General features: G+C 39.2%; 1 protein-coding gene across 1 annotated transcript in view; it reads right to left on the bottom strand.

Moving 5' to 3' along the window:
- LOC141787362 (CUB and sushi domain-containing protein 1-like) overlaps positions 1 to 26,427 on the bottom strand; it is a 580,923-nt gene that overhangs the window by 191,412 nt on the left and 363,084 nt on the right. Inside the window, exons 11-14 of the mRNA XM_074665649.1 lie at positions 11,640 to 11,743; positions 9,843 to 9,955; positions 3,126 to 3,308; positions 2,734 to 2,919 (exon numbers count right to left, since the gene is read on the bottom strand). Coding sequence (XP_074521750.1) covers positions 2,734 to 2,919; positions 3,126 to 3,308; positions 9,843 to 9,955; positions 11,640 to 11,743 — 586 coding nt within the window. The remainder of the gene's footprint in view (positions 1 to 2,733; positions 2,920 to 3,125; positions 3,309 to 9,842; positions 9,956 to 11,639; positions 11,744 to 26,427) is intronic.

The raw sequence follows: 26,427 nt of genomic DNA, 5'->3' as shown, positions 1-26,427 counted from the left end.
ACTCTGTCAGTGACCGCATATTGGTGCTGACAGAGAGACAGGGTCAGTCTCATGAACTGTCTCTGCAACATATGATGCAACCAGAGATCTCTGTAAATGCATATTCTTGTTAATAAATTTGTGTTCAACTGAGAACCAGGAGGCCTCCCGATGTTCCTTCCCCATCAACGAACTGCGCGGAAAGAGGTGAGAAGAGCGTGGAGTTATATTTTAGTGTTTTTCTGATTAAGTGTCCTATTTTAGCTTCAAATATGGTCAGGTTTCCTCACAAAGTCTAGAAATCTATTAAATTCAGTAGTTAATGAAAAAGATAAATTGAATGCCCCCTGAACAAACACAAACACACACAGAAAACACTCCCAACACAAAAGTGTGACTTAATTACAGTAAGTTTCCCCTCCTGATGGTGTCGTCAGGGGTGTGGAGGCTGAAATGGAGGCCCGCTGTGACGATGATGGATTTAGAGAGCTCATATTGAGATACAGGCTTTCAGGGGACGCCATATCTGTACTTTCACTGTGTTAGTTGCTGATTTGCTTTTTCTGAGGCTTTCACAATATCAGATACAACATCAGCACATCTTTGAATAACACAAGATTACTGTATTGATATTGGCTGAAGATTTTTGTATCGGTGCTGTTTAACGTCTCGGCTAAAAATCTATGCAATCCTTTCAACATAACAGAAAGCAATCAGTGTGATCGATTGCGGTGTGTTTTGGATTACACTAAGGACATCTACAGAATTATAAGTAATATTAAGAATCCTTTTGTGGGTTCAAGTACAAAGAGTGCAATGAAAAGCTGAGAGTTGATAATGCTGTGAGAAACAGAAAAAAGCTGCAAGTGCACTTCAGTAATGAAACTAATCTGAAATGGAGTTTCTTCAGCAACACAAGAAAGTTTTCTTTTTATTTCCTCCTTAACCTGGACTTTTGGATCCCTTGCACTTAGACTCGATTAAGCTTCACGGCATTTGAGTTGCAAAGTGCCAGTTGCTTTGTTCTCCAGCAATCCAAAAGCTCTTTCACGTATTCATTATGGCATTGATAGACAAGAGAGCAGGAAAGCAAATCAATGATAATAGCCGAGAAGGGGGACAAGGTCTTCTGTTGTCTCATCTGAGAGGAGAGATTGAGAGAAAAGGCTTTTGTTAAAGTCTCTCACTATGTTCGCTTATATTAGAAGACAACAATGGATTTCTGATTATGTTAACCATTTACAAAGTTCTCAAAAGGTGTTCCTTGAAGCTTGTTAGGTTTTGAAGCTGGAATTTACTATACAGTTTCCAAGCTTATAAGATGGATTATCATTGTTCGGCTCTCTTTGCTGAGCATTTGTTTGTTTGTCTGCTCTATTCTTCAGGAATACAAAAGAAGTAGGACACGAGTGTCAAGGTTACATAGAGTCCTTGAAGAGCCGAAAAGCCTGTAGGTTTTTCCTGAGATGATAAACCTTTATCTCATTGCATTTAGATTCATATCTACAGCCTGCACTGACTAAAGAAAGTCTCTTTTGTGGTGAAGCTACAGCAACAGACTTAGACAAGATATTAGCAGCATGTCGGCAAAACTGTTGGTGATGGTACGTACATCTTAATAACTTAAATAAGAAAGATGCTGACTTTATCACTTCATATGAAATGCAATTGTATTTTTCACGTGTCCTTATGTCTTATTTATGACTTATTTAATCTTGGCAGGAAGTTAATAGCTGTTAAGTATAACAATACTACTTGTGTCATAATCTAGATTGCATGTGATCTTATTTTTGTTTATCCGACTGTAAGGTTTGGGGCAGCCCTGGGGCACAAGTTGTTAGGTCTCGCTGCAAGGTTCCTGGTTCAACTCCCAAGGGGAGCCTTTAAGTGTGGTGTTTGCATGTCATCCTTGTACATGCATGAGCTCCCCCTGGGTACTGGTGTTTCCCCCCCACATGCTTGTTAGATTAATTGGTCACCCTGAATTGACTGTATGTGTGGGTGTGAGTGTTTGGTTGTTTTTTCTATGTGAGCTGTGTAAAAGACTGGTGACTCTTGCAGGAAGTACCCAGCCTCTCGCCTTATGATCACTAGGATCTACCCCAGCACCCCTGCTAGCCTAAATAGGATAAGAAGCTTACTTAATATATAGAGTAACTGAAAGGTTTGGTTATTATTAGCAAATGACATGAAGATTCAAAATCAGGAAGCCTTCTTGATTAAGGCTTCAATGTGACTTATAGGTTTATTTTTGGCTCTTAATCTAAAATTGAGTCTGGTAATTCTTTGGCAGCAGTAAACTATCCTCAAACAAAACTTTGATGCATTGTATTTAATTTTAGTTTTTCCAAAGCAACACTGCTAATTGCCTAGTAGTTCTGACAACAGTGCTAAAAAATAACATCTCTCCAGGGGGACAAGTTCACAGCCAGTCAGTAAAACACAACTTCATCTTTAATGACCATCCCGTCAAATAAGGGCTTCACTTGAGTCACTTTAAATCAATAACCATAATAACACTGAGGGACAACCCTGTAACCGCTATTCATCTTTCTCTCCAGGGTGCCAGCTAACTATTTATCATCCAGGGCCAATCTCAACATCCTTCTACCTTTCACTGCAAAACGTGAGTTACAATTTTTAACAAGAGCGCCCCTCCTGAAAACAGTTTTAAAATAGAAGACTATCCATTTTTATGATCTGACTGCTTTATTTGTGAACACATTTAAAAGAAAAACAGAGATGAATAATTACCTTCATCTTTGACCACCAACCAGTCAAACTGGGGCTCCAGGTCGAAGTCTGAGAAAAGGAGGTGAATGCGGCTTCCTGGTTCAGAGATTATCAACCACACACAGTTCAGGTTGTTCCCATACTCCTCTGGGTAGTTTGGGGACAAAATAGTCCCTGATGGCGCCGTGAAGTTGAAGAAACATGAGACTGTAAACGTGAAGTAAGACAAGAAGGAAAGCAGGAGGAAAAGAGGTTAGGCTGAAAGATAGAAGGCGAAGAACTGAAGCGAAACAGACAGACGGACAGACAGACGTAGCTCTTCAGTAAGGGAGAAAAATGGTGACACAAAAACAGTTAAAAAACAAACAGAAACACAATAGTGAGAGGAAAATATGAGTAATGCATCTACTTACAGATACAGCTGGGTTTGTTGCCAGACCACTGGTTATTGTGCTGGCATGTGATGGTCCTCTCTCCCACCAGTTCAAAGGCCGACTGGCAGAAGAAGGTCAACACGTCACCATGCTGGAAGCGATCACCGCTACGACGACCAAATGCAGGCACCCCAGGATCTCCACAGCCTCCTCGGTCGATCTCTGTGACACGAAGGAAACACAGGCGGCCATGTTTTCATGCTGATAATTATAGTCAACATGTGACAGGGTGACATTCACGGAAAGGGTTGTGTTTTTGTTTGTGTTGGGAAGTCAAATGCCAATAATATGAACATCTCTATATATTGATATCTAGTTAGAGACACTGATCTGAACTGTATGTAAGGAATGCGTGGATGTAACTGATTATTTTCAGATATACAACATTTAGATGTTGAGGTTGCTGGTTTTACATCCTGGTCTCCAAAGTAGGACTTGTTAAAACTCTATGAATCAATTCCCATCAACCATGAGGGAAGAAAACATCAAAACAACTTGGGCAGGAGTTTTATACAGCTGATATTTATGCATGTGCGTAAATGTATGCTAAATCTCTTTCCGTTGCACTAGTTCCAGTCATAGAAAGCTCATGCAAAGAGGCCTGCGAAGTCTCAGCAAGGACTCTTCAGAACAACTGGAGAGAAGAGACACCACACTGAGAAAGCTATCTTCTTTGCATGAGATTTTGAAGCAGTCCTGGTTGTCAAAAAAGTTGGGAAATTTTAATGAACTGACAGATTTTTAAAGGAGAGCTGGAGGCGACATAAAAATGGCTGTGAGGAGAAAGTCTAAAAATGTGAGCAGGGCCCTTTTTTTCCCTCTTTGATGTGTCAGAGAACAAAATTAAACCTGCAAAACATTCAATTAATTGCACCCTTCCAACAGCCTTTTGTCATCTGGTTAATTGTAGCATAATGCAACTTTAATTGTGAAAAGAAAAACAAGACATGGAGGCACAGGTCGGTGCGAACGCACACAGATCCATGTGTTTACTGTTGTTAAGTAACCAGCAGGAGGGAAGGAATCAAAGAGAGCAGCGCTGATATTGTGACATTGTATAAAATTCATCTAAATCCCATTCACACGTATTGTTTTTCTCTGCTTCTTTATCTTGATCCCTTTGTTTGTGTCTGTCCTCCCTTCAAAGTGTCCCTGTCTCTCTAAATTCGCTTCCTATTGCTTCTGCTCCCTCAATCTGATTCAATATGCTGGGCTTCTTTGGCATGAGTGTCACATTAGCAGCACCGCCAAACCGGCCCTGCAATCATATTCCATTTATTTTGTCACCTCCTTTCTTTTTATCCCCTCTTCCATTAATGGCAGCGTGTTTTTATCCACTGCTCTTCCCTCTCCCGTCGCCTTTAAAACCTGACATTCCACCAGACGTCTGTCATCTTGTAACACATGCTCCACCATGCTCCAGGATTCGCTTTGGGCAAATACATCTCAAGGTGAGTAGCGTATGCGTGAGTGAGTGTGTGTATGTGTGTGTGCGTGTGTGCATTTGTTCGACAGTTTTACTGTCTGTTGAGATGTAAGTACGCCCACAAGAATAGAATAGTCAAAGAAGTGGCATGAGGGTGTGTGTGTGTGTGTGTGTGTATGTGTGTGGCCCTTAGCGAGCTGTCACACAGTTGACGAGTGTCAGGATGGATTTCAACGATCCCAAGCCTCTGGTAAGTCTGTCATTATGATGGTGACTGCCTCTCTTTCTCCTTCTTTTTTAACTTTGTTTCTTCTTTGGTATTCTTTTCTGTTTTGTCGTTTGTTTCTTTGCATGTTTTTCAGCATTTTAATGGATGTAGATTTATCACTCGAAACAACATTTTACAACAGGTTCTCTTTCCTAAAAGTTGCATATTAAACTAAGTAAAATACATAACTGAGAAAAAGCAGGAAAAGAAAATAAAACAAAAAAAATGAATGCATTCAAATGTTAGTACACTGATGTTTACTTTAGAGACCTCTCTGGTACTATTTTGTTTTTAGGCCCATTATATAAATCCCATAAGCACACAGGCCACAAATATTTTTCCAGGCAGAGCAAAGTTTAATACTTATGTCCTTTCTTCATCTCATCATCCACATTTGGTTGCAGTTCAGTATGAAAACCAACTTGCCGAGAATGAAAATGGCTTGGTATAGGTAATCAATCTCACTGAACTATAAACAATGTGATAAAGCAATGCTATTATCACATTGTAAAGCTGAAAGCTGGAAGCTGGGAGTGTTACAAAAGCTCCTCTTTGTTGGTTTATCCAACTGCTTTTGTAAAACAAACAACAATCTGTGCTCTGCAAACAGATGCCAAACTTTTCTCTTCGCAAAATTAATGGATGAGATTTTGTCAAGCCACTTCAAAATAAAAGTTTTTAATTCAGCAGTGCAATGACAGTGGCACTTTCATGCACAATTTTTCACACTCGTCACTTCCAGAGAAGTGATATATGAATATTCATTCCTAATTTCCTCTTATTTGGTGAGATAAGAAAGATAAATACTTGATTTTTATCGTTACAGCCAATCGCTGACAGCCTGAAAACTTGGCAGCAGATTTCCTCTGAAAGATTTAATTATTATAATGGACTTTGATTGTTTGTGATTGACTCTTTCTCTCCTGTCTTTCCTTCTCACTCTTTTTCTCCTCAAGCATGCCCACACACACACATACACTCACCTAAAACATTCACACAGTGCTGCAACGCAATGATTAACAAGTGTGACACAACAACATTTAAAAACAAGACAGCTAAACACACACACAGAGGATGGATTTCCCTCCAGGGCTGCAAACCTCAGAGCTCTCAGGGGGTAATACTGATCACAGTGTGTATCATGCTGACATTATACAAAGTGACAGCATCTCACACACACACACACACACACACACACACACACACACATGCAAGGACACACACCAAAACACACCACAGGCTGTTGTTCAGTTACCCCCGGGAAAATGTGAAACAACAAAGATCACACAAAGGACGACTGTGTTTTGTTTTTAGTTTGTTTGTGAGTTTCCTTCTTTCTTTCTCACAAAGTTTCGAGCCGTCACACTCGTCGCTGTTTTTAGGTTTGTAATAGTAGCTAAAGCGGGCCACTAAAGTGTGAAAATCGATTAGTGGCAGGGGAAATTACTAACCGTTGTAAAGGGAAATATTAAACACTCAGAATTAAGGGCAGCTGTAAGAGTAATTAAAGGTCAGAGGAGGTCAGCTATTACATTGTGTTGTTAAACGGCTGTGACAAGAACTTGATTATGACCAGTCATTACAGAGCCAGAGTCTGTTTTTTCTCAGCAGTACACAATTCTTAGAGCTGATAAAAAGTTGGCTGCTCTGATCACAGACTCTGAATAACCAACTGTGATAGTATCAGAGAGGATTTCTCTTTGATTACAGTGGGTTTACCAAGAAAAGAAGAAAACAGCACAGACAAGGCAGAAGAGGTAAAAGATACAAAAACTGGAACTTATGACAGAGAAACCTTCGACACAAGAGCTGATACATAAAAACACTTAATGAAACGCTGACTGTGGTGGAGCAGTGTTTGATGATTTGTTGGAAATTCTGTGATTAAAACAGATGATAACTCATGGCGTTAGCTTATCACTACAACCACTGGAATATGGAACCCAGTGAACCAATTTATTAATTATACGGTTATGACCCACTTTTACCTTTTTCCCCTTATTTATTCAGTGACAGGAGGTCATAGGCTAAGGGGCTTTCCAGTACACCCCACTGTACAACAGCAGATAATCACGGTTGAATATGTAGATACATTTTTCATGGGATATCCGGGAAGATATTGATTATGTTTACACATGCATCACATTACTGTATTAATAAGAACAACACCAATAGTCTGATTGTGTGGGAAACATGTAAACACCTTATTGCAACTGTCAGAGGAAGTGGCAACTTCTGCACTAAAATATGAGACAATGCTGAAGTGCTAAAATCTGTTGTTTCCCAAGTGTCAGTTTGAGGCTGGCTCTGGAAGTACCGAAAGTCACAAACACACCAAGTAAAAAAATTCAAAGAAGGAATAAATCTACTTACAGCCTGGTTGTCTGATTACGTCTCCTGTCTGAATCACTAATTTAACTTTCAGCACACACTGTACAGGGAGTAGATTTTTTCCTACTTGGCAGTTTAAGAGATATTAAAATCCAGTTTGCCCAATCAGAGGCACAGCTCAGGTCATGTGACCAATGGGCACCCTATAGCTGTACTCGAAGCACTTCCAATATGGCCACAATAGCTGATTTGCCTCACGAGTCTATTTCAGAAACAGATGGGTGACGTTGGGGTGACTTTGTGCATTAATCATACAGTGTATGTTCATAATCAGATTGAGCTAATTTGAGCTCCCAAATAAGACCCCTGACATATGCCTGTATCAACCCGAATACTGGGTCATGCAAACATGTTTTTTGGTATATGTTTGCATGTGAGCTACTTAAATTATTTTTTACTTCTGTGCATATTCAACATGGTGAGAAAGCAAAAGACCTTGTACTTTTGGGGCAAAGAAGAGACAAACTCATTCAAAACAATGAAAAAGTTGAAAATCATGTGTTACATCAGTGGGCGAAAGCACCACAACAGTGATATTTTTAAAAGAGTGTGTAACAGGCTGCAGGTGGGGAGATGAATGAGTGTAAGAGAAGGGATACGAATATTACACAGTGAAGCGCAAAAGAAAACATCTCGGACTACCCCTGCCGTGTCTCCTTTAACTCCTCTCCCTGAGTGGGGACAAACTGTTCTTGATTTATTACAAAATCCTTTGTACTGTCTATACCTCTCTCCAAGCACGGTGTCTTCATCTCTTGACATGGCTGTCTGGATGTGAGCAGCTGCTGATGTTCGTTTCAGTATCCTAAATTGAGCATTGTGTACACTTCCGTCTTCTTTACAGGGTTTATTTATTGTTTACTTATTTATTTATTTATTTAATGTATTTGTATTATATGCACACAAGATTTTTTTTTCCCCATTACTTTTACATTTTGTATTTTTTTTTATTTTTTTTTTTAATTTTCACTCTTGCATTTGATGTTTAACTTTAATTTAGAGGTCTGTTTGTTTAGAATACAAACTTTATGGTTTTAATGTTTGTAAATATTTCTGGGATTAAAAAAAATGTTGACACATTTCAGTTATACTGTAATTTGTGAACCTGCCTAAATAAATATTTATGAAAGACAAAAAACATCTTGGACAATATGGTGGAAATGTCAAGACAGTCTGTGCAAAACAACACCCCTTGAAAATGTCCTGCCATGACATCATTACAGTTGCAACAGTTTATTTGGAATATGCTGATAAACACGTAAATGGGAATATTCCAGTGGCTCAGTATTTTTTGGAATATTGCCTTTGCCAGAATATGGACCTTAATAGAAATACAGTGTGCATGTAAACATAGTCATTGTGTCATCACATGCAAAAGTTCAATAGTAAACCGATAATCTGTTATAATCTGGCATTTTATATTCTCTAAATACTCTGAAAGTCATATCAAAAACAACCCTACATGTTGTTAACTAGTTCAAATGAAACACAGCAATTTTGCCTTATTGTCAACAGGAGATGAAATCTGACAGACTCCTTTCTGTGATTTTAATGATCTGACACGTGTAATCAGAATGTTCCCCACACTATTTTCTGCTGTCACTAAATCCCCATGATCAACCTCAACAACCTGCTCACTGTACAGCCTCCTGAACTGAACATCACCCACAAACAACCACCCCAGTTTGTGCAGTGACACTGTGCGTGCTCCCTTGAATAGTAACTGACCCTGGACATCACAGTCAGCAGCATCACTGAATCAAACACGCCTAAGCAGAACCAGGAGCATAACCTTCATCCCTCTCACTGTCACCCTCTCTTCCTTTCTCACGCACCCTCGATCTCTTCCAGGCAGTTTATTTCTTCTCACTCAATTTGTCATTTTGTCTCCTTCTGTCCCACTCTGTCAATTTCTTGTTGTCCCTCTTCCTCTGTCTCTACGTTTATCAAATTACTCCTCTCTCCCTTTCTCTCTACCTGTCTCACTTTGTGTCTGGAGTGAATTCAATTTAGAACACTTCCATTTAGTTCAATTCGATTTAAAGAGCTGCACTGGCACACCAAGATGCAGTATGTAATTAAATATATAAATATAATAAATGGATTGTTCTAGATAATAAGTATTTAGAGGCACTTCTGTAGCTCTCCTCCTCTCACCTTCACTCACTGTGACTGTCACCATCTTTATCTCTCTATCAGCGTCAGCTTTGGCGTAATAAGAAAAATAACCAAGCAAAACGATCAACTGATGGACTCATAATTCATTTATTACCTTTCTCTTAATGCCCGGCCGCACACACAAACACACACACACGCACACACACACACACACACACACACACACACACACACACACACACACACACACACACACACACACACACACACACACACACACACACACACACACACACACACATATACACACTCACTCCAATCCATACACAAGGACAGCAACAACGGCTGTCTTTACTACTGATTCAGCACGTCAGCAGCACCATGACTTTCACACCCTGTTATGTGAGCATATATCTCTGTTAGCGAGTGTGTGTTTAAGCAATACAGTAAAGTGTGTGTATTTGTGTTGTATTCATAAAGGGAACCAGCATACCTTCATAGATCGCCTTGAACCCCGCTGAGCCGATTGTATCGTCCGACTGCAGGTGAAGCCACATCTGATTGGACAAGCTTACGATAAGGTCAGGGACACTGGAGCCAGTTAGTCTACGTACACACACACAAAGAAACACACAAATACACAAAATGTAAAGAAGTAAAACTGATATAGACCTTTTGTTTTCCCATATCAATAGACTTCATTTGACAACCCATTTAAAGGCCCCATATTGTGCAAAAATGACTTTATTAAGTCTCTTAGTGAAATTTGTGGGTCTTTGGCTTTCCTCCCAGCCCACAAAATGTGATAATTAATGACCCAACCTGTACTTAGTAGTGCTTGTGAATGTAAAATCCTGACCTAAAATAAGCTGTTTGGATTTTGGGGATTGGCCGATGTCAGCGATTCCCTTTTTTGACCAATGAGGAGCAAGTCTGACCTGATTGATCCACCGGGGCAGATACCCCCAAACACCCTACCCGCCCACTCCAAAGGAGAATGCCAAAGTTGAAGAGCCATCACTGCTTTGTTTTTGGCTGTAAACAGCCACATAGTTCCATGCACAAGCTTCCCATTTCAGAAGAAGACAAGACTAAGTGGCTAGAGTTCATTTATGAGGGAAATGTGCCAGCTACACTCAGTAAAACTGTGCATGTGTGTGCTGGTCACTTCACGGCCGACTGCTTTTCCAACTTTGGACAGTACAACAGAGGGCTAGCGAATAGACTGGTCCTAAATCCAGGCGCATTACCAACCATCCGCCAACAAACCTCGAACCCTGGAAATGTGAGTATTTTAAATGCTGTGTGCTGTGGAGCAGATGTAAGAGCTTTTCCTCAGTGTCCCCCCTGTCTCTGTGTTAGCTTCAGGATGCTAACTTTAGCTGTGGTTAGCCTGTTGTTTTAGCCTGTAATGTTACGGTAAACAAGCTTCACTGTTTTCTAAATATTGTGCACTCAGAGCTCAGGGCGCCGCTCTCAGTGACGTGGAAGAGCGGGCGGTATCAGCGGTGGCTCATTTACCTATGAAGGTCACGCCCACTAAATCAGAGTGTTCTGAACAGAGGGGCTATGAGAGCCTGGAAACAATGCTGCTGTGCTTGATTTATTGGCTTTTTGGACCAAAACATGTTACTACCATTTCATGAAGACATCAATGATCCATATTAAACTGCAGAAAAGGAGCATAATATAGGACCTTAAATACAGTTGGATAAAACTAAGAGGAAAACTCGGCTGTGGGAGAATAACCTAGTTGACATTCATTGTTCTGTTGTAGCCTGACAGTGATGTCCTCTTGAATGAGACACAAAGGTAGAAAGTGATATAATAAGTCTCCTTAAAGGTCTACATTAGCATGTTCTTTATACTTTAAACTCTATATACAGAATCTGTATTAAAAACAGTCTGGGTCTGAAAGTAACAGAAGTGCTCTGGTTCTCGTAATCAGAACATTAAACACGCCTGAGCCTTTCAGCAGGCTTTGTCAGAGGAAGTAAAGGGGAAAAAAAATGCAATCTACTGTTACGCAATCCCTGAACTAGTCAACAGTCATGCAGCGATAATCCACCTGATCTACTCTCAGATGTTTTTGACTCAAACTTGCTGCTTTAACTATGAATCAGACACTAAACAAGCAATGCAACAGAAGAGGAGGTCTTGGCCAGCTTTCTTCACAAGAGAGCTGGTTTCTCTGGAAGCCCTGAAAAGTCACTCCAAGGAGCTACACTGCATATTGGTTCTGATATGAAGATCACAACGATAAAAGCAAGAACATATGAGTGGTGCTTACACATAGAGCACTCTGCGAGTGTCTCCTATCTTCCCTCCATCTCCAACAGTCAGTGTGTCGTATCCTCTTTCCAGGTCAAACTCTTCAAATGAAAGCTTTATCACCTGGAAACACAAAGCAGACAAGAAAGGAGGAAACAGTTAAGACACAAGTTCAAAATCAAAATAAGCTTTATTGACGTAGAGGTTTTTTTTCTTTAAACATGTTTCCAAAGCCAATGTACACATTAAAGGATTTAAATAAATATCAATAATCAAACTCATTTTACGACCCAAACAAGTAATATCATCAATCAAAAACAAATCAAATAATGAAATAAAAAGAAAAAGAAAATAACAATTTTCTATATTAACAGAGGAAATTTTATTTATTTAAAGAAGACTGATGGATGCTGAATAAAAGACATAAAAACAAGTGTCAGACTTGTTGTCGACTATCTTTAGAAACCAAGGCAATGAAAACTTGTGATTTCCCTGACAAACCTGTGCCCTGTAAAAGCTCTGTTTTTAAGGGGTTGCATGTCATTAATGATAATAATAATAATAAATTAAAAACATTCATTATGAAGAAGTATTTTGTCAACAAAAAAATTGAAAAGAGCTAGCAGCCTGACAGCCTTTGTGCCCTCCTGCAATTACTAATTCTGACCTCATGCCATGAAGGTCGCACTTAATTACAATAGTGTGGGTGAATATTTGAGAGCAGGGAAACATGATTTTAGTGTCTAAACTAAAATAATTATCATGTTCCACCAATTTGCTCTTTTTTCAAAAATATTTCACCAGGGTTGTTAAAAATGTTTGTATTCGGTTTTGAAAAACAAGATATATAGTTATTTAGGAAATCATTTTTGTAATCCAATTAAAAAATACCCAAGTTCTTTAGTCCAACTTTGATGCAATGCCGCTGAGGTTACAATGGTGAAACTTAATTAAAAAAAAAAAAAAAAAAAACAGAAAGAGAGATGAGAACAACCAGTGTCTTGACTGTCTTATACAGCTACTATTCTTCAAAACAAATAAATCCACCTTTGATAAAAAAAAAAGAAAAGATACAAGAACACATCTTTATTTGCAGCATCCTTCTCTGAGGATCTACGCAGGCTGCACCCAACAAACAAACAAACTCAGCCCCTCCTGCAGCTGAACAGTTATATGCCTGACTCGCAGGCACCTTCATGGCTGTAGTTGCATGCATACAGCACCGGGTCATCAATCTGAAATGCCGTAATACTGGTTCTATTATTTGCTGCTTGTCCATTATTTATTAGGTGTATATCACACAGCTGTCAGAATGGGAAATGGCAAACCTCTGCTGTGTTCAGAAAACCTCTCAGAGAAAAAAATCTGGTCTCAATCAGTTTCTGGTCCATTAGAGGACCAAGATAAACCATAAACATGTAATTATGTGGATAAGAATCTATCACGTGAAGAATCACATTAGAGTGAGGAAAATTCAGCTGCAAGTGATAAGAGTGAAAACCGTTTCGACATGCTAGAAGCAGCGGCGCATAGCTAAGCCTTTGGTAGTTCTTTATCAAAAATAAAAATGGCGAAGAAATGTTCAGATAAGGTGGAAAGATATGAAAGTATTGGGAATTCAAGTGCCATGGTGGCAGGGAAAGCAAAATAAACCACTGTTCTACTTTGTATTTAGACATGTTTGAAATACTTTATGGCACTCATGCCAAAACAGACACATAAACTAATAGTCAAACAGCCCCAGTCTCAAAAAAAGAGAGAGAAGATCATTCATTTTTTTGCATCAGAAACTTTCATATCAGAGGAAGAAGATCAACACTTTAAAAATTGAAAAAATCGTTTTTACTATTATAAAGTGTTGCAGCCTCTGGCGATGTTTAGTCTTTGTAAAATGGCCGTAATAATGAGGAAAGATGAAACAGCATTGTGCGGTACTCTTCCAGTTTAAACACTAACTACTCAGGAGTTACACAGAAACCATTGCATGGCTTTCACATAGGAAGTCATGTTAACAGATTCACATACATTCAAACACAAGACCACAAAAATTAATTGTCTTTTTTTATTCGAATACAGCCTCACATCTTGATGACAATTGAATCTTCTGTGTTACCCTTGTCAAAATGAAAAACACACAGAAACTTTTGAAGTTTAGTTTCTACTCTGTCACTGCACGCTCATTCATTTACTCACTCATTGGTTTCTGGAAAAGAAAAAATGCCATGAAGCCAAACAACTGCTTTACAACATCAAGCTTAGGTTGAGTAACGGTAAATGGATCTAGTCACACACATAGAGATGGATAGGTGGAGACCCCTGGGACATGGGACCTGAGAGGGAAATCTTTAATCGTGCAGCCAGTCTCAAGAGGACACTTAAAGAATTGCCGTTTTTATTCTTCTGCACTGGCTTCATTTCCTTTTTACCTGAGATGTAGCCACTTAGTAGAATGTTGCAGCACTTTGCTAATTAGCAAGGTAAAATTACCACCACTGGTGAATGGAGGGGTGTTCAGAAACCCAAAGATGATGGGAAATGCTGACTCCAAGTAACTTCCAAATACTCTCAAACAGTGTTGGTAATAATGGCGCTAGAGTATAACGGTGTTACTAGGTTTTGGCCACACGTCACTCAGCTGCCTAGAGAGAGAGAGCAAGGAGGAGGGGTGCAGGGGTGGGGGTGTGGTGGGAGGTTGATGACGCCATTGCAAATGCGATGATGATTGGCTGGGTGGGCGGATCATGCCCTGCTCACGCTGTCTCACTGCACGCCCTGACTGCTAAACACAACAAGACAGCGACAATGGTGTCGAGCCCGGGTCGTAAGAGTTGGATATTGCTCTGTTTATTGTGCAGTATTAAACAGATACAGGGAATTGCACTGATTAAAGGCCAGATTTTCCTTTGTTTTTCATTACCCAAGTTTACATTTTTGGGATCGGGTTTCATACCTGAATGCAAAGTGTGTGAGTATTATTTATTTTCAATATTTAATTTTTGTAACTTTACTGAATAAACAAGAGTTGGATATTGCTCTGTTTATTGTGAAGTAGGCCTTATGTACAGTTAGAGATTTGCACTACTCAATGGCCAGAAGTTTACATTTGTGTTTTCTTAACAGTTTGCAATCTTTTTAGTTGAAATAAATACCAAATGTTCTAAAATACTGTAAATAGTGTTTTTATTCTTTAATCAGTTGATATGAACATCTTTGACGTTAAAGATGTAATAGAATGTATCAACGTATAGAACATGAAAACATAACGTCACAATTACTTTGCTGAGTAACTAATTACTCTTACAATGAGGTAACTGAGTTACTAACGCAATTACTTTTTGGGAGAAGTAATTTTTTAAAGTGAGATGACCAACACTGCTCTCAAAACAGGCAAAGAAGTGAATTTGAGGCCAAAAGCCTTGGCATGTAGCACAGGGCTAAAATGTGTCAGTTGAATCAGCTACCAGGCCACAGAAATAAGGGTAAGTACACAGACCAAAACCTTTTTTTATGACAGGCTTTAAACATGTTTCATTCTGCAGCAAATATGACCAGTCTACCAATAGAGGTTCCAATAACCATTCACTGGCTTTGGGAGCGAGCCTGGAGTGACCAATCATGTAACTGCAGTTTTTGTACCTCTGCATCGGGCTCATTTTTCATGTCGCTGCCTGGTCCTTAAAGGTGTTTCATGATCCTTCAGTTGTGTCAGAGAACGCCAGGCTGTTAAGACTATACAGCAGCAGCAGCTTGTGGCCATAGAGAAAGAGAGTGAAGCAGAACAAACCTCTATTTCTGTGCACTCATGTGTGTTTCCATGCGAGTGTGTTTGTGTACTCAAGATTCTCAGGTAAACGTCTTACCAACTGAAGCAGAACGGTGTTCAGCCACACCTGTTTCACTGAAAGTTTGCCACCACAGCCTGGTTGTATTTCTGTGTCTACATGTTCCTTGTGTGTGTGTGTGTGTGTGTGTGTGTGTGTGTGTGTGTGTGTGTGTGTGTGTGTGTGTGTGTGTGTGTGTGTGTGTGTGTGTAGCACTGAAGGCAAATTGCATAGGCGCAACAGACTTAAAGGAAGGAAGTGAAGCGTTATCGCACTGAGGTCATTAGCAAGAAGCTCAGTGCTGTTCAATAGATCCAAATGGGCCCATTTAGAAAGACATTAACAGCAGCCTGCAACCCCAAACTACATTAGATTAGCTCCTTTATTTTCCTAAGAAAGAAACTAAGAAAGAAAAGCATGAAGCAAATAAAGAGAAGAAAGCAGGAGAAGACTAGAGTGAAACCTTTTCAGGACAAAACCAATGGTATTGACAGAAAATACACAACTGACTGACTGTTTTTATCATTCTAATTAATTTATTGTTAGTCTTTAACTACAGACCTTTGAACATTTTGTCAAAGTTGTCTTTTTGGTTCCTCCAGCACTAGTCAATTCTTCAGGACAGAGTATCTTTTGCTAAAATTTTAATCAGATAGGTCCAAAAAATGAAACAAAAAAGCTCCTTATTACAAGGTGTGTTTTCTTTTAAGGAGTAAGTGAAGCGTTATCAGTTTGAGGTCATTAGCAAGCAGCAAAGCAACTGAGAGCAGCTCAACAGGATACTTTAACCTTGTTAAAGCAGTGTGCCATCCAAACTAAGACTGAAATAACTTCAGCCAGTCAGCCAGGGAAGTTGTAGTGCCATGAATATCAGGGCCTCCTCAGGGCAAGATTACTCCCAAGGAGGGACTGATAGTCATCTTAGTCTTACTACTCTGGTGCTGAAATCCCAGCGGATAGATGTTTACCACTTTGACTGAACAATCCAAGACATGATTTTGCAAGTGAATGCCAGTCAACAGAGCAGTGCGAACAACAAAAGATAACAACTTTTGAGATTTGGCCAGGGAGAAGCACTGTCTGAGAGGAACAAGACAGGATTGTTAAACAAGCAAGATAACTGGGGACCTGGTTTTGCTGATATGATAACAAAGCTGACTCACAGCACCCCTGGTGGTCAAAATATGAACTCTTGATTTTACGTAAAGGTGCAGGTCCACACAAAACAGAAAACACCCTGTCCTGTCTCATGTAGGATCCATTCATCTGGTTCACAGTTTAGATATAGGGCTTTATTCAACTCGGCAGAAGACCTCCGCTCTTTCACATTTCAACACACAACACTTTAACGACCTACCTCTGATGGTTTTTAAAAATTTACACTTATGTAATGCGCTGTAATGAATGGTTGTTGATGGTTTTTGCTCTCTATTCTTGTGAACAAGACATTCCTTGAGGGATAACAGATTTGATTTGATTTATTTTCTTTATACACCTTGTAACCGTGCTTTTTATCTACTGCAGACAATAAAGTGTCTACCTTGAGATGTTTGAGGAGAAAAGAAAAATCAAACTGGGAAACTGTTCAGTGATTTCTGATCTTGCCCTCACTACTGTGACCTTACATCAGAGCAGTGCAAGAGAACACACAGCTGTAATTGGGTGGACCAGCTCTTGTTTGGCTGAGGCTGCAGGAGTGCTGAGTCACTGCTGAGCAGCAACAGTGGGCACACATTATCTATCTATCTATCTATCTATCTATCTATCTATCTATCTATCTATCTATCTATCTATCTATCTATCTATCTATCTATCTATCTATCTATCTATCTATCTATCTATCTATCTATCTATCTATCTATCTATCTATCTATCTATCTATCTATCTATCTACCTATCTATCTATCTAAAGCTGATAATTATTAAATTTGATATCTTTCTGATTCTTCAAGAAGGCTAAGAGATTATTTCTGGTAATTAACAGGGATGTCCACATCCCGTTCTTAAGTATCAAATAGGAGTTGGTCTTTTCTGATATAATTGAACACTGATCAAATTTATCAGTGATCAGCATTTTAGCTGTTTTTTTCATCGGATCATTCACTTTAGCCATCAGTGAACATTCTCCGCTGACAGTGAGGTGTCTGTGTAACCAAGTGTTCTGAGTTTGCACTACCTTATTAACTTGATGATAAAAAAATAAATAAATAAAGACATTCATGTTGAACACCAGCTACTCTTAGCTTTATTGCAGAATACATGTGCACAACCAGACACATTACAGCAGTAACATCTGCTTTACAGCACCCTACAGTAACTCTCAAGGGACATATGGTTCAAAAGGCAAAACAAACACGGGGCAGTCTGTTAACTTAGCATTAGCAACCCAGTGGCTTAAATGACATAAGTGTTGAAAAATATCAAAGTAGAACATGAAAACAGTCCAACAGCCACATGCGATTATGTGCAGTACAAAATATTTGTCTGAAATGCAAGTTTTACCATCTCCGTGATCCACAGTATGTCCTGCCGCTGTGATACACATGTTTGCATACATACACTTGTGGTACACTCCTATTTAGAGTATTTACTTTCAACATGTAAATATACTGTATGCATGCTGTGCAGTGACTTTTTGGGTTGGACGTTTTTATTTAGTTCTGGTTGGTTCTCATTCCCATTGATTATGTCTTTTCAAAATGCAGAACACAAACAACTCTTAACATGACAAAGATCTAATTTTCATCAGCTGAAGACGAAAACCCTGAGATGACTATTTTCAAAGCTAGTTCACATTGTTTTTGGGTGTCACTTCACTGTTTTGGGCTGTAATGCCACGCTACAATGAATGAGTGGCTCCCTTCACAAGTTATCTCTATTAAAAGACCACAGTCAATAATTTCAATCCTACATTTGTCTGATTATTCCTCAACAAAGGTTACCTTTGATTGAGTCAAGCCGTTTACTTTTGACAGCTTAAGAAGAAGTAAGTGTTTGTACATTGTTACTCAACAAAGTAGAACATTTGGCGACCATGAATCAGAGGCTGGCAGTGATGGTGTACAGCCACCATTTGTCTGAAGTTAGATTGCAGTAAGTCTGCCAGATGTCATTTAAACATAACAGTTCCCAGAAGATTATACTTATGGTAAAAGGTCCTGAGACCACTTCACAACAACACATTCACTCATTCACTCCACATTCATGCACTGATGGCAGAGGCCATAATGTGCCTTGTGACCACTGACAAAAAGCAACCCACTCTATCACTAAGCCACAGCTTTCCCTTACGACAGGTGACAGTAAAGTGATGCAGAAACTAAAAGTGAACTGATAGAAAGTTAGAATGATTATGCAGACTGATTTTTGGGGTTCTTCAAAAAAGGTTTTCATCAGTTTTCCACATTGATAATGGCGCCCTTATGACCTCATGCAATACCACCAGATCAATGATCAGGGCTGGGGTCAGAATAGACATTATTTTCTGCAAGCCCAACAAGATTATAGGTGACTTTCTTCATGAAAACTGTGCAGGCTAAAGCTGTAAAGCAACTCCACTAAGTCAAAACTGAATGTTCAAGAAGAAGTTTAAACTCTGCACTGAGGTGACCCCTCGTCACAGCTCCACACAGAGAGAACAGCTGTCCTGACAGAGGAGTGTATGAGAATTATCTGGCTGAGATTGTGCAGCTATGTTGAGTCATTGGTGTGCCGCCACAGTGGCAGGTTGGGCCTTTTTTTCCCCAAATAGATTACTTTAAGCCTTTCAGCCGAATAAAACCAGCAGAGAACAACCCAAAGACCGGCTTTATGAATCCACCCACAGCAGCACACCTTTCATACCTGGGGAGGCTACTTTTAGACTGCAATAAGCTACAGAACATCCTTATTGTCGAATTCAGTTTTCTTTTTTTGGTCTTGTTTCTTTGTGAGTTCCACTGACAATTTGTTCTGAATTTGAGATAATCTTTAGCTGCTCCTTGCTGCTCAGTGACAGGTTATCCATCTGCATTTTGCAGTGAATTTCACAATGGTCACAGGCCATGAAGCTGGGCAGTGAGAGACAAACAAGGGTGGGGAGGGGGGCATATACAAAGACTGTGCATGCAGTGCTTTTAAACAGAAGTGAAGAGCAGCACCAAAAACATCTGGATTCCTTGTTGCAAATATTAGACATGTTCATTGTCTATGACCTCTCAACCAGAGGCCTTCTGAGCAACTCCGACTCGACAAAATCACTATTAACACACCCCACACCACAGGAAAATCACACACAATGCCATTTGCAAACATCAGATGATCTGGCCTTTGCTGGCTTTAATCGTAGGGGGAGATCAGAACAAAAAACAGCCCAATTATCCTGTATTGTGTACCCACCTTTAGTAGATTCTAGATCAAAGGATTTTATTGTAAATTTTCCATGTATACGAAAACATACAGAAATTAAAAACAAAACAAAACAGAAAGATAAAAACTTTAGTCTAAAAAAGTAAGTATAAGTTAAAAATATAGAAATTTGAGTATGAAAATATAAGAAAGTACAACAAAATGAAATAAAAAGAAGAAAAGAGAGCAACCTACACAGTGCTGGTAGGGCACTGTCGTGACATAAGATGTACATGGACAGTTGTGCAAATGTTTTCTAAGGTGCAAGCAGATTAAAGACAAGTATTTTATTGCAATAAAACAGCTGGATTAGAGTGCTTGTGTGTGGTATCTTGTGCAAAAGTAGAAAGTTGAAGCAGAGGTAGTTGTAACCACAGCTGGTTTATAACAGGGAATGCTGAAGGACCGATCCAAGCACAGCAGATAGTTTTGTAGAGATGCTCCATAACTAAAGCAACTCAGGACAAAATCACTTAATACAAAACTTTTTAGACCAATCTTTCTTAAGGTAGAAGATCAAGGACTTTGCCAACCAGTGGCAGATTTGGAGTTGTACACATGTCCCTACCTGCTCTGTATGATGTGATTTCTATACGCAATTACAGTCTGACCTGAAACATTGTCAGGGACATAAGTTTGGCCATTGCCATATGGATTGATTGATTTTTCTCTGGTGAGTGTGTTTGTCTACATTAATGGATTAATGTAACCAGCATGTATCCATGCCCACTGAATTTAAGGTAATTCCACCAGAGGAAGAAAGGCATTGGTGTTGGTCAAGAAAATCCATGCTGTGCATTCAAGTAAGACTGTTATATCCTTAGTGGTTAATGTTTTAGAAGTTGTGTCTGTTTGACTGGCTGCTACAGGAAGTAGGTTTCTATGTTAAACTGTCAAGAGGCTCTCATTAAAGTAAATCAAGTTTTGAGTGTACTGTTAAAAGGCCTTAAGCCAGTTTTTCTTTACATGCTAATTGTCTATCAGAGTCCCTGGGGCCACAGCCTGTCCCAGAATGCACTGACCAGAGGGCAGAGAGCAACTTAACAGATGGACAGGCAATCATAGTGCTAACAGATATTCAATCGCTCATTACCAGGCCACCTGACTTGCATGTCTTTGGCCTGTGTGGGAAAAGGATCACAGAAGAAACACAGGATGAAAATAGAGGCAACACAGACGGCTAGAGTACATCCACTACTGTGGGATGAAACAAACAAACTCCAATTACGAAATGTGATGTATAGCGTCACAGTCCAACCATAGTGACTGACAACCTGGCATGCAGAGAAATCAAACACATGTTTGCACATCTCATTGATGTCAGCTCAGGAGAGATGAAAATATGTGCTGCTTAAGATAGAAGAGAAAGATAAAAGATGAAACTTCTTGAGATGTGGTCACAAGAGACTCATTTCCTCACAGGTGTTGCATATAAATAGGTCACTTTATCTGTACAGTTATAAAATAGTTTTCAGGGCGCTGTATTTCTGGTGCATCACAGGTCAAGTGATCCATATTTTAACTTCGTTTATACTGCTTAATGTTGTTTCAAGCTGTAAAAAAAAATCTGGATGGAAAAAAAACAAAGCAGCCTTTAGTTCAAAAATAGACAGTTGATGACACCTGCCTGATGTTTTTTACCCTGTAAGTACCCAGATGTGCCATGTTTATATGAGGCACTCCTGGCCTGAGGTGACCACTGCTATGAGTGGTGTAAAGTAAAAGTCTGCCATCTGGAATAAGCCCCCTGTTGAGGTGTTACAGCACCTCTGAGTACTGTTGACCTGTTGGCTTGACTGTTTGGGAAAAATAAACTGCATACTTTGTCTCAGTAACAGCTGTGTGACACGTCTGTGCATACTGCATAATAACCCGTGATACAGCAGAAAATGACCTGACAACTGCAGCCTTCAGGTGGAGAAACCTTCCACATGATTCTGGTTTCAAGCGGGTGGTTTATTCCAGGGAGTTTTATAATAAAGCTCAGATAAAATCATATTTTATCTTGATGAGAGGAGGCAAGCCCACATCGCACAAAGGAGTGACCTTAGAAATTCATGCATCACTTCAGACAGGCCTCTTTGGTAGAGCAGTACAAGGTTCATGGTGAAGAGCAAAACATAGAGCTGATAAATTGAGGCATGTTTGGTCAGACTGCCAGGCTACAGCCAAAGGCCTGAAAGGCAGAAAGCCTTGAATGGAGGTATTATGCTAATCATGTAACTGTTGGTGAATGTCTTCCTGTTGCCATCTGATGGTTATTTACACAGCACTTGACTGATGCCTTCTATTCAGTCCATGTGTCCTCAACTAATGCCTGTATAATGCTGTATAATTCATAGTGAATGAGTAGTCACATGGTATTCTAACACAGCACTAAGGAAGTCCAACTATGACAACAAAGCATACAGTCTAAGAGTAACCGAACAGGTAACAGGGGTTCCCAAACTTTTCAGCCTGAAACCACCCAAACAGCAGAAACAGAGACCAGCAATCCCCCTGACCTAGAATAAACAATTAAGTCAATCAAAAAAAAAAAAAAAAAAAAAGAATTAAGATATTTAATTGTAGAAAAATTGGACTACCTATGTGCACATATTGCTACCTTTCCGAAATCAAAGGTAGAGTCTGCAGGATTTTCCTAAAGAATAAAGCGTGAACTTGCTCAATCCTGATTCAGGTGGTTGCTTGGCAAGTGAATATGTTCATATAGTCACGATCGAAGGCTGTGGGTGTGCGCTGCAGCTGGCACTGAGCCACGAAGGAGGAGCCCAGTTTGAATTTGTGTTTACTAACAAGTAACAAAAAATTCTGCAGACCCTACCCTTAACCTGCCACCACTGATACCATTGTCACTTGGCTTTATCACCTCAGGGGTCTTGTGGAGCAATGAAATGTGTAAAAAAAAAAAAAGATCAAACACCTTCTGTTCGTTTGTATACTTTTTACAATAATTGATGAAATATGAAATTTTAAATAGGTGTTGATTTAGAAGGTGTGACCCCTTATCAGTGTTTTGTTACCTTCACTTTGAGAACCACTGTACAGGATTCCAACCATCAACATCCCACCCAAACTTAATTGGACATTTTTGCCTTTTATCCACCCATCCCCACAATGGCATGGACTCTTTCTTTACAGATTATTCAGTTTATGCAATATCTGCAAAAATTTCCATGTAAATACCCATATTATTTAAAAATAGCACCCTGGTACTTAATATTTGATTTTAATTCTGACTTAACTCACTGCTGCTACTTTGGCCAACTGCTGCTATTTTTGTGAAATATTTCATGTAAATATTTATATCAATAGTATTTGTATTCATAGCTCTTTGTACTAATTTTATTTCATATACTATATATTTATTTCTTTTGTACTGTCTTCATCGTATACATCGTCTAACAACACTCAGGAAGCCATGCAACAACATTTCATTCCAAATACACTGCTGTTTCAAATTTGTGCAATGACAATAAACAGAGTCTATCTAAGGAGCACTTTGTAATAATACCCTATTCAATAGGTACAACAGTCTTACTATATCTTGACAAAAAAGGGAAAAAAAAAAAAAACAGAAAAAAAATAACGCTGGTTTGTTACAACTTAAATTGCATTAAGGGCTTCTAACTTTTTTTTTTTTTTTTTCGTTAGGGCAGCACCCACTGTGTTGTGCCACAAACAAAATACTTCAGCATTTACAGCACTTTTGAAAGCAACCTAAACACAAAATCATCCTCAGTGTCAGCTGTTTTCTGTCACTGCAATCCCAGTGCTCCCAGTTGAGAGGAGTTCAACTGTTGGAATACCAATTCTCATTATTGTCACTTTTCCTTTTCTGACCAATCAACACCAAGAAGCAGCAAAACTTCTTGATATAAACTTTGTCACAACACTAGAGATCTGTGTGACAGAGGACCTAACCAAATTATCATAATATTTTTGTCAGAATAAAGCTTGAAATGATCTTTAATAAAATCAGCTCAGCATGAAACAGGGACCTGAAATAAACAGGACTTCACTGTAGACACAGCAGACAGTGGTTAAGGCTCCTGATGTACATTTGATCTGGGATTAAGCTCCATATTTAATTTAAGGATTAACTCACTGCACAAAAGACTGCTTCAGCCCAACCGTATTTAATCACTGGGCTTCCTATATGTGGTTTATTTAGAGGAAAAATGAAAAGGTAAAACTTTTGCTAACAGAGTCAGTATAACAAACTGTACCATTTTCTGACCATAGTGCTCTTTATTGTACACGGCATACTGTTAAATTCTACTTTTGAATGCAACACTACAAGACACATGATGCTAAAATATTGATATCTTTAAGGCCCAGATTTTAAGGTAATTGTATGCTCTGAATCTAAGTTTCCATAAACCATTTCCTTACCTTAACTTATGTTTATTCATGCCAAACTTAAGTAAATTTAAACGCTACCTCATCTTTTGTTTCTCACTTTATATAATGTCTTTTCCACATTACCAACTTCGGCCATTGTTTAGCCATGTTTCAAAATAATTTACTACATCAGAGCCAAACTGGCTTTCACTACCTCTTACAGGCTTTAATTTCTGCATCAAGTCAATTTTAACAAAAGCTGAAAGAATCTCACAGAATGTGTCCTGCCAAGTCTAAATTGATGATGATGATGATCCATGCATGAAAATGACCCATACTATTATACCACACACACACACACACACACACACACACACACACACACACACGTGCGCACGCGCGCGCACACAGGTTATTACGTATTCATCAGGAAAAGACAGCAATGATTAGAGGCCTAATGGGCATGTGTGACGAGGCGTTTCATGGCTTCAGAGCGCACATGCATGTGTGTGTCCACAGGTGTGTGTGTGCGTGCACACTGTGTATGAGAGCAGTCAGGCATGGTTCAGACTTGAACAAAATAATTATCTGCTTGGTCCCGATGAATCACAAGATTGACACACGCGTGTACACACATACACACATACACACACGGCTGTGTTTTTTTTCTGCTGCACTCCTTGAGTTGTTTCTCACTACTACCTGAAAGTTGACATTTTTCCCCTACATCATGTTTTTTACAACCTCTGGCAGTTTGCAATTAAGCTGGCAGACAAAGCACACACAGTCAACATTCATAAAATCACACACAACCAGATGCCTTTGCACATACTCGCACAAACAATAGCACACGGGGGCACACACAACAAATTGAAGCACGCATTTTGCCGGCGGGCTGTCAGGCCATTACAAACTATATTGATTGTGCTGCTTTCAGTCAGGACTTAACAGAATGACAACCAGCCAGAATTACTTATTGGCTATGGAAAGTTGCGTGCTTAAAGCTACACAAAGAGGGTGTGAAAAGGCACGCTCACTTCAATAAAAACATTTGTCTCTGTCTCAATTTTGTATAACATGTTATTGATGAAAGAAGTCATCTGGAATAATGGCCAATCAGCGGCTGCACCAGAGAGAGGGGAGGCTGAGACTGAGTGAAAAGAGAGAAAAGTCTACAGAAAATTCATTCATCTTAATTAATTTTTCATTTGCTCAAACAACAAGTTGCTGTTATAAAAATCTTTTTTTTTTCCCATGGAAATCATATTCAGAATTCAAATTGCTTAATTATCTTCTTCATTCCCTTTAAATAATAGTTACATGATGGTAAAATATCAACAAAACTGCTTTAAGGGCCAAAGGCAAGGCGTCCCTGTGAGGAGGTCAGCTAGGTACAAACCAGACTGAAACCAGAAAAGCATTCAGAGAGCGCAGACCTCCATCAAGCATATTGTGATTGTCACACAACACCTTAGTCCTACTTTAATGTTATACTTCCTTTCAGCAGACTGTCTGCTACAATTTGGTGTTAATATATTTCATATTCCAGATCTTAGTATCCAGAATATTTTCAGGATCTGGATCGTACTTTTACATCTGTCAGAAATTATGGTGACCTTGTCATGTTTTGTTTTGCAAAGCAATCTGACCATTTATCCTGGAGTTATATACACATATGGTGAAAACAGCCTGATCTTACAATGAGAAAGAATCCTGTAAAATACATCCTGGAATCAGACGGTGATACAGATCACCCCCAAAATTTAATCACTTCTTCCTTATCCCATTTTGAACATTTCCTGTAAATTCCATCAAGATCTGTTTATAACTTTTTGAGTTATGTTCACAACACACAAACAAACTGTCCCAAAAACATAACCTCTTTGGCGGAGGTAACAATGACAGATAATCTACAAAAGTAAAAAAAATCAACTTTAGGACTGACATCCTCTACAAAGAGTGTGTAATGTCTAAAACCCTCAGTAGTGTTGGTGACAGCAAAAAAGACTGACCGTATGCTGCAACAACAGTCATTCTTTAAGATAGTTATAAAATCCTTCCACATGCACTGGAATCAGGAAAGAAAGAGGAGAAACCCCTCTGTCCCAAGTGGACATACAAATCTTCACCAACTGAAGCTTTGTTAAAGGAGCTTTAAAGAGACAGTCCATCCAATTTAGTAAAGACAACCAACTCACCAGGGTATGGTTTGATCGACGTCATACAGTTTAACCCTTAAAGCCCTGCCCTTTTTGG

Source organism: Halichoeres trimaculatus, unplaced genomic scaffold, assembly GCF_033239565.1.
Source record: "Halichoeres trimaculatus isolate MK-OKI-2021-1 unplaced genomic scaffold, fHalTri1.1 fHalTri1_scaffold_3, whole genome shotgun sequence".
NCBI lineage: Eukaryota > Metazoa > Chordata > Actinopteri > Labriformes > Labridae > Halichoeres > Halichoeres trimaculatus.
The sequence above is the reverse complement of the archived record's forward strand: the minus strand, read 5'-3'. Positions and strand labels throughout refer to the sequence as shown.